The sequence below is a fragment of the Typopeltis vanoorti genome, chromosome 7, assembly GCF_054136105.1.
Source record: "Typopeltis vanoorti isolate ZY-2024b chromosome 7, IOZ_Tvanoo_1.0, whole genome shotgun sequence".
Lineage (NCBI taxonomy): Eukaryota > Metazoa > Arthropoda > Arachnida > Uropygi > Thelyphonidae > Typopeltis > Typopeltis vanoorti.
In genome coordinates, this window is record NC_143555.1 from 113,786,863 (window position 1) to 113,800,802 (window position 13,940).

Consider the following 13,940-nt stretch of genomic DNA (forward strand, 5'->3'; position numbering starts at 1 on the left):
GAATTTCTGCCAAGTTATACCTACAATCTATTTCTGTTCTCACAAACTATTCATTTTGAACATAAAATTCTGTTTTAACATTTTCAAAATACATTCAAAATTGCCAATAAATTATATAAATCAAAAACAATTTAACTGCATGCAAATAAATTAAAGACTAAAAATAATAGTAATAAATTTCTAAACTTCATCTCTCAACTTTTTGCCATTAAGATTTTGATGAATTTTGCATTTTTTTTTTTTTTTTTTTTTGTATTTTCTGCTACCTAAATACCAAGTTATTATTGGGCAAGAGCTGTATGCATGCAAACAGAATAACATATAACTGAAACAAAGTAAAAAAAAGTTATTTGCCACATATATTTCAACCTGAGAATAACAGGCCATCTTCAGTAACTGGTAGAATGTACCAGAAAGAACATTAACAGTGGATTATTTAAAAAAAATAATAAGTTGTATCATGGTATAAAGAGCAATGTGATGTGGGAAAGATGGTAATTGATGTACAAATGGGAAAAAGAAGAAAGAAAGGTAGAAGTGAAGCCAACTTTCTCCTACACTGGTGAATGTTTATCTTGAAGACTAAGAAGAAATCCTTTTCTTTTCAAACAGTCTTAACCATCTTTTTGGGTACACTATGTACATGTCTTCACTATCTGGCCTCATGAGGCATTTGCCATCTGACCTGACTCAGAAGTATCTCTGCCTACCTTTTTAACTAAAACCACTAGTCTTCAACCATGGAAAAAGAAAAGGATGGAAAATTAACCTTCCTGGATGTTCTCCTTTTCCCACATCTCTTCTGGAAATACTTGCTACATCTGTTCACTGTAAACCAACCTTCACTAGCTGCTACATACAAAATTCAGCACATCATCCATCTCCAAATCTTTATTCAATAGAGCACATTTTCTCAAAGCTCTTCAACAAGAATTGTGTATTATCCAATGCATCTTACTACAGAATAGCTTCACCAAAAGGAAATATAAGCCCATCCCTCAAGAATCTTGAACCTGTATGAAAGTTCCTATCTAATCTATTGCAGGCATCTATGAGATGATTGCTAAGATCTTGAAAAGATACAATTTAGCTTCTACATTATTCCCTATCAACAAAATCTCCTCTTGGTTACCAATCACAAAAGATAAACAGCCCCCCCCCCCCCCCCCCCACACACACACTCTCTCTCTCACCCTGGTGTTTACCAGGTTCAGTGCGAGTGCCTCTGCTCATACTTCGGACAAACAGGATGTTCTGTTGAAAATGATTACAAGAACACCAATCTTTATCAACAATAAACTTGAAAAATCTGGCCTTACTTGGCATGGAGTGGATACTGACCATAATATCATATGGCCGAATATTCACCTTTTACATCAGAGCAGGTTTAGGTTTGAGTGGTTATTTAAAGAGAGTGCTGAAGCAGTTCTACACAAGCTTAAATTTAAATTGGAATGACTGCCTCTCTACTGCCAAGATTTGGAAGAGTCTCATCCTTATAAATGGCAAGCAATAGTGCATCCCTCCCTATATTTTTATTAATTTATTTTTTAAATTGAACATATTGCTGTGTCATTCAATTCCTTATCTAAATTTAATTTTTATTTCAAATCCAGTTCTCCATTCTGATATTTGCCCACATCACTCTACTTGAGACTGCCTGCCATTCAAGAAGATTAGCCTCGTATTTAGTGTTGAATACTATGGCTACTCCTTCTTTTCCTTGATTGTCATTTTCTGAATATAACATTTTGTATTTTTTGCTCAGAAAGATCTCACCAGTTTTTGTCTTTTTTGTTTCAGTCACCCCTATTATGTTGATCTGGTACTTATCTAATTCTTCAGCTAGCTCCATTTCTTTGCCATTCAGGCTTCTTATGTTGATAGTACCGATCTTTAACTCTAGCGATGTTGAGTTGGGGTGTGCTTTCAGATTTGTTCCAGTAGCTGACTTTTCGCTGTTCGCCCTGGTTTCCTGGTGAAAACAACGGGGGCCTTGTTTAACCAGGCGATGCCCTAGCCGGCATGAAATTTTGTCATGTTGTACCATCATTTTGTATATTGGTTTAACCAATAAGAATACAATTTGGTCGGCTAAATCCCAAATTGCCAGCCCATCCTCGTTCGTTCAGTATCAAAGTAGATACCCAACAGGGTGCACCACGAGAAGGTGAGGATTGGACATTAGGTCAGAAGTCCTGGTCAGTTCTCCGCATTCCTTTAAAGGCTATGTGGAGGTCTCCTCTCAGTTATACAGCTTTGACCCTTAAGCACCCCCTAATAATAAACATCTTTATATATATACATATATATAACTAGTGATCTAAAATGGACAGGATTTTATAAAAGTGGAGAAGTTACCAGTAAAGGAGGGGAGGGAGCAAGGCAAGCCACTCAGCTAACTGTTGAGCAAGTTTATACTGTATGCAAGTAGGACTGTCTATGCTGTCAACTATAGGATGCAGGGGAATATTACATTTCTGGAGTTCAGTTAATTCATAAATATGGAGTGGTTTAACACCAACGGGTTTAATTTTTTTGATAATTTTTTTTTGTGTCAAGAAGTCACTCTTTTCAATAATTTATACTTTTTTTTTCTTTTGAGACAGTGGGGTCTCAATCATAATTTGGTAAGAACTGTCACTTAAATCTTGCATTTTGTTGTAATCATCTTCATTCATGATTTGTAGCATTACCCTTATCAGCTTTAGTAATTACATTACTTTCATTCTGTTTGTGTTGGCACTACCCCACAGAGTATTGTGACCATTAAAGTCACCCACAAGAAGTATAGATTCAGGCAATTGCAAGATAAGGTTATCAAGATTGATTTCATTTAACTCAACACTCAGTCTAAATAAATTGAACATACTGCAATAAGAAATCCCATGGATAGGCTAATCCCTACTACTGCTTCCAGAGCAGTATTAAGCCAGAAATGATGGAAAGAAGTATAACTTCTTGCTAGAATAGTTACTCCTTCATAAGCAGGACCACTTCCAGTTCTGTCCTTGCATACAACAGTGAAATTTCTTAAGATAGGGTCCTCATTGGATCTTAAGTATATTTTCTGTAGACAGAACAAAAGGTTTGTGTTTCTTTAACAAAATCTTGATATCAATATTCTGGCAAAACTAATGACAGTTTTGACTTTATAGACTTGTCTGGTTTTCAGGAGATTCAGGGGTTAACTTTTTCAGATTTATATTTATCAACTGTTTTTGGGAAGTATGAAGAGTCAGTATCCATCTCTTCCTCTGGAAAGTTTAATTTACTTTCAGTGGATACCAGAGTATCCATTTTTTCTGTGGGGATGTCTGGTGGTTTATCTTTAAGTGATATCTTTATCATAGTTCTTTGACAAATGGGTTTTCATTGAATGGAACCATGCACTCAACATAGAAGCACATATTTTAAAGTTCGGGTACGGCGAAGTTATTAGATGGTGGACTAGACATATGTCTGAGATGCTGCTACCATCTTCTCAGCATAAGAGGGTCTCAGAACGTGTAGTGATGGTTCACTTCCTTTTTGCATCCTGGTGCGATATATTTTGTTTTATTTTTTGTATCTTTTTTCATCTCTCCACTTCTTATATGCACGAGAATAAGCTGGATGATCTCCCTGACAGTTGACACATTTAGCCTTTTTTTTTTTTTTTTTTTTTAAAAAAAAGATGTTTTATCATGCTCTTTATTACAAGATCGGACACAGGTAGTAGAACCACGACAGGCAGTTTGGGCATGCCAATATTTCTGACATTTCAAGCATCTTAGAGGATTAGGGATGTACATCTAATAGAAAGTTGAAATATCCTGCTTTTACAAGTGTTGGAGGTTTAGATGTATCAAAAGTAAAAGAAGAAAGAAACAACGGTACATGATACTAGTACAAATGTAGCAGTATTTCTGATCATCCACACAACTGGTGAAAAGCCAATAGGTAAAATGTCAGCCTTCTTTATTCCAAAAGGTTTAAAAGAAGTGGCAGGATCTTCCAAAACTGATATGTTCAGAGCTTAAAGATCAGAGAATAACATGAGGTGCATTCCGATATGCAGGATGTCACCTGGTTCCAACCAGCAACATCATCCTTACACTTTTGATACACCTAAGCCTCCAATATTGAGCTCTTTACAGGCTATCTCCTATATATAAATCCACATCAAGTGCTGTGTGAGGTGTTACAAATGTAAAAAAAAAAAATGAAAACCCTTAATTTTGATGTTCAGTTGTGTGGATTCTGAACCACATTGGAATTAAGGGAAATGAGACTGCAGATGCAGCTGCTAGATCGGCTCATACTTTTTCAAAGTACTATTTAACAGTACCATATACAGACTACAGACACTTAAGATCAAAGCTAATTGCCCAATGGCAGTCATCATGGCAAGGAGAGAAGAGAAGAAGTTGTTCTTGCTAGGCTATACATAGGTCAGTCACAATTTACTTGTACAATTTACTTTGGACAGATTACCCACTTGTGTGTGAAAAATGCAACACACACATCTTACATGAGAGAGAGAGAGAAATTTTTACCTATCTAGTCAAGCCATATACACTCAGGCAGATATTATCACTAAGATAAATTGTATGATGTTTTAAACCTTTTACAAAGAATTAATTTGTACAAATACATTTGACTAATTTTATTTATATATAGATACTGAACTGCTTAACTTAATTTTTGTACATACATTTAACTAAGTGATCTTTGACTATTTATGTACTGACTGCTGTAACCTTTGCTGTAATTTTATTTTAAGATGTAGATACTGCATTGCTTAATTTTTGTACATACATGTTTACTAATCTATGTTTGATTATTTATGCTATAACCTTTGACCTTGTGTATTGCTATAGCCTTTGCTATGGTGCAGTATGACCTTTGCTGTTCTTGTGCCAATTAATCATAACCTACCAATCAACACGGTCTATATTTTAATCGTAAGTCAGCAGTTAGAACAGAAGGAAATACAGGAAGATAGTTTGATGTAAAATTAGGCATTTGACAAGGATACACATTATGAAAGCAAGTGGCATTAAGCCTTATATTAAAATCTGAATGCAAGTCTCCAGGATTCTCTTACTAAATTGAGTAAGTGCTATAACAAATTTGGTATGAAAATCAGCAATAAAAAGACCAAAACTATGAAAATACATCAGACTTCAGCTGCATTCTGAACGAAGAACCTATACAACAAGTTAAAATATTTCAGCTATGGAAACAGATAACAGTCTGGTATGGTTGTGAGCCAGTTGAATAAATTTATATGAATAAGAGAAGTATATAAGGTGACAGAGTTGAAACCAATTTTAAGTTATGGATCTGAGACTTGTGTTACAAAAAAAAAACACTTTCTAATCCAACTCTCAGATTGAGAGTTGGATTAGAAAGTTAGAGTTCTGAGAAAAATTAGAGGCTTGAACAGTTGACATCAATGGCAGAATCATCAAAAGTGAAGACATTAAGAAGGAACTTGACATTGTTGGAAGTTTTTCCACTTGGTCATACTGTTCAAGCCTCTAATTTTTCTCAGAACTCTAACTTTCTAACCCAACTCTCAAGTTATATATCTGAGAGTTGGGAGAGTCTGAGAGTTTCAATCAACAAATCAATAATTTGTTGATTGAAATTATATACTTGGCTTAATCCTTTATCCAAGTGTAAGCAGATAAGTTTGCACCTGAACTATTTTCAGGACTGGGGAAACATATATATAGAAGCATATGACTTCAATCACATGCCTTAGTATCACATAATGCAAAGCACATATCTTATGGTATGTATAATGCTACGAATTATGGGAAGGTTTTGATCTTTGTTGAGGTCTCATCAGTGGGAGCCAGACACAGAGGTGATACTAAGGTTGAAGTAATGCAGAAGCCATATTTTCATATAAGAGTAGACAAAAGGTGTCGCACCTTATTATTAAAATACTCTGGATTAGAGAAAGTTGTTTGAAGCTTTTTCACTTGGTTATACTATAAATTAAAGATACCAAGAAATTATATACTTGGTTTAATCCTTTATCCAAGTGTAAGCAAACTATTTTCAGGACTGGCAACCCATAATGCAAACCACATCTCTTTGTAGACATGTATAATGCTACACATTATAGGAAGGATCACTACCCAGACCGGTTTCAACCTTTGCTTACACTTGGATAAAGGATTAAACTGAGTATATAATTTCTTGGTATCTTTAATTTATGGAACTTGACATTGTTTGTATTCAAGAATGTGTGAGCAGGGCTGTATGGTCGTATGGTCACTCAAACAGAATAAGAGAAAATTAGCAAAATAAGCATTTGATTCCAAGATGATAGGAAAATGACACCCAGAGGAAGATTGATTTCAGTTAGAAGTGCCTCAGAAGTAATAGATAATTTGGAAGAAAACTGTTGATTGAAGATTACCAATAATAGAAACTATTGATAGAAGCTTACATCTTATTTCAATCTGAGAATAATAGTTTGTCTTCAGTGGCAGGCTAGTATGTACAAGGTTGTACATACATGTACAACCATAGACATGTTCCAGTCAATGCCTGGAACTCGCATTCAATGTGTCAGCTAATGAAGGGCAGTTTTTACATATTATCCTAGAAATTTTAAAATAATATTAACAATAAATTATTTTAAAAATGTATATATATATATATATATATATATATATATTTTTAAATAACCTACTTTTAATATTCTACCTTGAACATACTAGCCTGCCACTGAAGACAAAATGTTATTCTCAGGTTGAAATATACACTGCTTGAAAGAAGTAAACAGACACCATAGTTTGCAAAACAAACAGCCATAGTGCCCCTTTAATAAGATGTGGGACCTTCTTTTGCTGTAATGACTGCAGCAATCCTACAGAGCATTGATTGCTATTAATGCTTCTCAGATAATGTGAGGAATTAATAGCAATCAATGGGAATTTTGGACCATTCCTCCTGTAGGCATGTAATGAGGTTCTGAACTATTGTGGACAGACATCCCTCGACTTCACCTGACACTCCAGTTCATCCCACAGATATTCACTAGGATTGAGATCAGGGCTCTGTTAGAAGCCAGTCAAGTGTAGTGATGTTTATGTCCACAACCCATGTAGTTACAGCAGCAGCTGTTATGACATCGTGCATTGTCTTGCTGAAAGAGACAATGGTCAGTTCCGTAGAAATGGCACAAAACAGGAAGAATGTATTGTTCAGAAACCTCTCAGAGTTCGATGTTTGTGGCACCATTAACAAGCTCTGATATCCCACTATACATACTCTTTGCACCACCATGGGTCTTACCATGGAAACCCATGTTGTGAGCCTAGGTTCCGAATGTTTTTGTGCACGTTCATGTTCCAGTCAATGCCTGGAACTCGCATCCAATGTGTCAGCTAATGAAGGGCGGTTTTTACATATTATCCTTCGTAGCACCCTATGGTCATCTTCAGTGAGTGTGGTGGATCGTCCACTTTGAGTAGCATTTGCAGCTGACTCCCTGCACTTCCATCTTAGTATGGTAACCTGATTGCTGACCTGAAATGACCCAATTTGTCAACAACTACCCAACAGATAAGCCTGCAAGATGGCATTGTATCACAATATTTCTTTCAAACTCCATCAGTTCCCTTCTCGCAGCTTTTCACTCAGACACAGTTGCACTGACTTGGAAGTATTATACTCCTCCAATTTATACTGGCTACAAACAATTGACTTGTTACATGCCATGATGCACCTTGCCCATGGGGTGTTCGTCGACTTCTTTCCAAGTAATGTATTTGGCGAATCATTTTTTATTTTATATATTCTTGTGTCTTGTGTACACAGCTTTCGTCATTATGTCAGAACTATCTTTAAAACAACTTTACTGTGTGAACTGCAATAAAGAATAAAAATCTGGTTTCAAAACAGTCATACTTTGCTCAATGTTATTATTAGGCATTACACCACAACTACATGATATAAAATGTTATGTGGCTAATTGCCTATCTATAGCAAATATATCTAAAATTGTTGTGCTAAAATTGCAAAGATACTTTGCTGTATGATTCAATCATTTCTGAACAAAGGTTCACCATCTCACTCAGTCTTGCCTTTTCTTTCAGCAGTTGTAAATTCAGGTTGGCAAGCTCCTTTATGTTGTCCAACTCTTTTCACTGTCTTCTTCTCCTTCTCATGCCCTCAATCTTCCCCAACGTAATTTCCCAATGATTCACTTTGCTCACATAATATGTCCAAAATACATTAACTTTTGAGGGGATTATGAGGATACTAGCTCTGCCCAATCCTGAGTGCATGAGCAATGGCTGTTCTCCATGATTTCTGTCTACAGACATGGCCAATGACAACATTCTCTCAAAGAATGAAGTGAAGAGCATACCAGCAATGGTCCAACTACCAAAATATTTCCAACCATGGATGGAGATGGCATGTTGATGTGAGAGGTTATTGAAAGGAACTATGGGAATTGTAGTCTAACAGAGGATAAAATCTGAAATGGCAACACAATGGTAGTTTACAAAATAATGTATTGGAACACATTGAATTTAGATCCTATCATAATGGGATGAAGGCAACCTTGAAAATTCATGATGGTTAGAGGAGAAAACATGTTGTAGGCTAAATAATTTATTTAGTTGCAGGATCCTACAATCCTCTGACATCTTCTATGGGTGAAATGACAGGATCTTGATATTTCAAGGTGGTCTCTCAGATAATGTGAGGCAGCAAAATTTGGCAATAAGATTTTCACATTTACAATAAGTGTAGCACTTTTCACTATATCCATTTTTAACAACTGTAGTGTGAGGCAAGTTTAGCCTGCAGCTTATCTCGGCATTAGATACACAGGTCACTAAATTTAACCATTTTAATTGCACTATCTAATGTAGGTTTATGCATCTTCTTTTCACCAGAAGCAACATCAACCTTACTTTGAATTTTAGCTTCATTATTAAGAATAAATTGATAGTTATGAACAGTTTATAATTCACAGCAAGACAGAGTGATTACTGCATCAAGTAACAGAATTGCAACATCATATAAATGGACAATGGTCATAAATGAAAAGCATCATATGAGTGGATCAATGTAAATCAAAGGGTTGTAAGGCAGGGTATTACAGTATTGCTTTTTTGTAAATTACTTGCTCATTTACAAATGTCCCACCCCCCATTACATTTCTTTCTTTTTACTTATTGAATTTGTAATTTTTAAATCCATGCTAAACTGACATTTTTGTGAAGAACTATACGATGTTCACACAATTTACTGATGTTTCTGATCTGTTTCACAGTGACCAGAAAGCAAACGAAAATAAACTTACCTTCGGCTACAAACCTTTGTTCTTGTTCATCCTTCATTCCAGGTTCTATCTCTATTTCAAGTATTCTTTCTTCATTTACTAGCCTAAACAAAAGAAAATGAACAGAAGTTAATTGCTATGTAAAGTATGGCAATTTCACCACAGATAAAGAATATTTTAGTGAATGAAGTTACACAATTTTGTATTGCCTAATTTTAACAGTACAAATGGCTATGGTTTCCAGTGGGAAACCAAATTTGAAATGACCAAGTTCAAATTTTGGTTTCAAGTTGGCTATATAGAAATCCGATATTTAGAGATCTGAATTACAAACTTCATTAAGTTCCACTCAGCCAGTATAGTATTTTTAAATATCCATTTAAATTGTTTTGCCAATAAAAATAATCTGACTGATACCTAAATTGATCCACCTTTAATTTCAACTGAAGTAAGTATTACTGCTTACACTGACACAAAGAAAGATGTAAGGGGAAAAAAAAAAAAAAGCAATATGCATATAAGTAGCTAAAGAGAGGTAATCAGAAGATTTTGGTAAGAATATAGAAGGTTATGGATGCCACGAAGCTTAGAATTGCAGCAAAGGTTAATGTGAAAGGAATCAGAGATGATAAAGATATGCTAGATTTCTAGGATAATTACTCCGAAAGATTGTTAAATGACACAAGAAGTGACAATGATGGTAGAAAATATTTAAAAGGAATATAGTCAAGAGTGTATATATCAGTACTTAAGCTATAAAAAGCCATAAAACATATGACGTGGAAAGGTAGCCGAGTAAATATTCAATCAGAAATGCACAGATATGAAGGTATAAAATTAATCTGGAATTTGACCTTCAGACAGAAGGCTTAGTTTATGATCTAACTTCAGATGACTGGAACAGAGAACTTTCAGTACTCATCTATATTCAATATTCAATCAGAAATGCACAGATATGAAGGTATAAAATTAATCTGGAATTTGACCTTCAGACAGAAGGCTTAGTTTATGATCTAATTTCAGATGACTGGAACAGAGAACTTTCAGTACTCATCTATAGAAAAAGGGAAATAAAAGAATGAGAATGAGAGGAATTTCCCTACTAAATGTTCCAGGTAAGATTTATGCAAGCACATTTAAGAAGCTAAGAAAAACTGCAGAAGAGAAACTTTAAGAGCAAGCTGGGTTCAGGCAAGTATGCCAAATAAGTTTATCAGGAATCAGATTTCATTAAGACAAAAGCTTTAGAAATCATTAGAATATTAAAAAAAAAACACTAATCCCCCCCCCCCCCCCACACACACACTCTACAAAAGGTATACAACAAAGTGCCAAAGGAAGAACTGTTCAAGTCATAACAGTTAGATAGGGTAAGCAGGACATTATATATGCATTGCTCTCTATAAAATCAGATACTGCCTTCAATTCTAGCTATTAACTTAGTTCAGGGTATAGAAGGCAGTGTCTGATTTTTATTTGCTTTATTATTAGGTGTTGTAGCAATACAATCTAGGGTGAGAAACTAGTGAAAGTACAGGTGATCAAAAGCCTCTGCAAGCAATCAGAATGCTGCATAACAGTGCCATTGCACAGGAGGCGAGTTTTCCAAATCTAGTTCTTTGAAAGTTAAGCTTTGATTTGTTAATAATTTTTGTATTTGTTGCATACTCAGTCTAGCATGAGGATGAGATGGAAGTTCCACACGAAATGCCCAAGTTTTCCCCTGGCACGTGCCAGAAAACTATGTTTCACCTCTCCAAGAGGAGAGGTGAAATTTACAGTATATTTAGATGGATAACTGGTTAAGAAATGATCCAGGGTGCCATATTTGCTGTAAGCAGTGAACTAAAAAAGGGAAGCCAGTTAGAATTGTGGACAATGAAGTCATCTAACAAGATGACTTTACTGTTTGAATAGCTAAGCTGTAGAGAGTCAAGCTTCAAAAATAAAAGCTCACAGTGTATTCTAGATCTCACTAGCAGCCAAACAGCAGATGATGTCAAATGAGGCAAGAAACTTTAAGCTAGGGAAAGTTGTAAATCAATCTAATGGAACACTAGATTAATAGTCAAGACTGTTTGTTGAAGTTTAGGGCAGCAGCATGCCTTTTCAGTACAACTGCAAATGCATTGAACCTGTTTCCCCTCTTTGTCATTTATTTCATCCTCTAGAACAGCCTTACTCATAATGTGTTTCCTAACTACAACCTCCAGCTCTTCAAGAACAATGTAAAATTTTTATTTCTTTCTCAATCCGTACCTGCACTCTCTCTCTCTCTCTCCCCCCCCCCCCCCCAACAGCCTAGCCCTGAGGTACTACAGGTTCTTGTTCCTTCTTTTGTGTGGGTCAAATAAAAGCAGTCAGCAATATGTCACTGGTGATGTATATAACTATTTGTGTTTATGCTGCAAATGTTGGTATAGTGGATGTGGAAATTATACTCTTTTTTTTTTTTTGATGGAATTTTAGAACTGTTTCAATTACATGCAATAATTCCTTTTTTTCTTATCATTGTTGAAATGTGGGAGATATGTGCAAAAAGATTAACAGTTCTAGAATCAAGTTCAGCAATCATCTATTACTCAATAAATTTAGTTTAATCCTTTATCCAAGTTGTTAGATCGTACTTTGGGGTGTTAATATTACTTAATTTTGAATGTGTCTTATAACTACTTTCTTTGTGGTCAGGGATTGTAAGGTTTTCCCTGGGTAACAAACCCTAACAAATTTATATTTATACTGCGCCAGTTAGAGTTATTATACCTTAGATATGTTCGGGGGTCGTGGCCCCCTTCTCTTTCTATTTTTTTATATCTTTCTTTCCCCTCTATCACGGTTCGTGGTTTAGTGAGTGGTAAATGTCAGTCTCAAACACAAATTTAATACCAGGATTTCAAATGACAAATCATAAAGTTTTATTTTACACTAATAAAATTACATTAAACATGAAACAATCAATTCTTCTGTTATCTTAATTAGATTAAACCACATTCAAACAATATCACATGAAAATCTCACAAATTAACACATTTATCATTCCCTAAGAAGGGCATGCACTTGGGCAATTAATACAAATTTATCTAGACAAAATCTCAGGAAAAAGAGGCTAAGTTAACATTTGCATACTAGATTGAGCAAGAATCACTTGACATGGCTCTTTGGACTACCAGTCTAATGTTCCTAAAGTTACTCTAACAAATAAATTAGTTTCAGTTTTCCTTTTAGCGACACTGCTTAACTTGTTTTCCTTCAGTGCTCTCACTTAACTTTAGAAAGGATAAAATTGCCTTACTGTTTCTGGCTGCTCACTGTTTCACTGAATCACCATGTGTGTGCAAGTCACGTGTGCATCCTGGTTGGATCCTTGTTCACACTGCAGATTATTTTTCTTCCCGTCTCATGGATTCACGCGCACTGAAATTTCGCAGTTAGCTGGGAACATCTGAGGTGCTTGTCTGGGATTTCTGGATTCTTCGAGGGGAAACATCACGGTTCGGGTTTCACTTAGACCTGAGCTTTCCCTTTCTAGTCAGAGATCATCCTCACTTCCTACCTCCTTTTCTTTCCCTGTTTTCTCACCTCGTGTCCCTCACTCTCTGTCCCCCGCCTTTTTTTTTTCCCCTCTGCTTCTTTCGATCATTCACCTTTTTCTTTCAAGGAGCTTACATTTACGGTCGCATCAAATTGCTTCATTGCTAACCCATGAGAGAGCTCCTCTCAGAGAATTAGCTAATCCTTGCTTGCAAGGTTCCAATATGGGCTTGTCAAGGTCATGCCCTTTAGGCTCTTAGTCATCACGTTTTCTTTGTTTGCTGTAGCTTACACATACCATTCCTTTCATTAAGTAAATGGATATACACTTAATAATTAGATACACACTCAATATACAATTATATTACACTTTACTTTATCCCCCTTCTTTATTTCTTTCCAATACAATTTTGACCAGCAGTACAGGTATTTTCTCTGGTTTAAAGCTCCTTTCATTGTTATATCACGAATGAGTGTCTGTCTAGTAAAGGCAGGCCTCATTCACGATCTAACAAAGTGTAAGCAAACAAAGTTTGTGCCTGATTGTTTGCTTATACTTGGATCAAGGATTAAACTAAATTTATTACAGTCTAACCAAGTGGGAAAAAACTTCCAACATCTGTTACTCAAGTTTTAAAACAGTATGGAAGATATTAATGTAATTTCTCCATTATCTTAGAAAAGACAATGATGGCAAACATTTTAGAAATAATTCAGGATAATTTCCAAATTACAAGATAAATATCAGTGGAATAGTAATGTGAAAAACACAATAGAAGTCAAGCCAGAGTACAAAACATTCAGTGCTGGGGAAATTATCTGGACCAAAAAGAGACTAAATTCAGATCTGAAAGGCTTCCTCTGATCTCTTTTTTGACACAAGTGTGCTCAGAATGATAAGAAGACACTTACTTAGAACAATATAAGCATTAGAAGTACAAATTCAGAAGTTTATTTTAATGGTTTTAATACACAACACAAGAATAATAAGAAAATAATATTAGGACTTAAGTTTCTTATGTAGTCTGTTACAATTTTTAATAGTGGGACCAGTTTAAAAATTGTAACAGACGACACAAGACACTTAAGTCCTAATTGGTACCATCTA

General features: G+C 35.3%; 1 protein-coding gene across 1 annotated transcript in view; it reads right to left on the bottom strand.

Moving 5' to 3' along the window:
* Positions 1 to 13,940, bottom strand: part of shv (DnaJ heat shock protein family member shriveled) — a 124,590-nt gene that overhangs the window by 73,702 nt on the left and 36,948 nt on the right. The window contains exon 5 of the mRNA XM_090395097.1: positions 9,323 to 9,405. Coding sequence (XP_090251223.1) covers positions 9,323 to 9,405 — 83 coding nt within the window. The remainder of the gene's footprint in view (positions 1 to 9,322; positions 9,406 to 13,940) is intronic.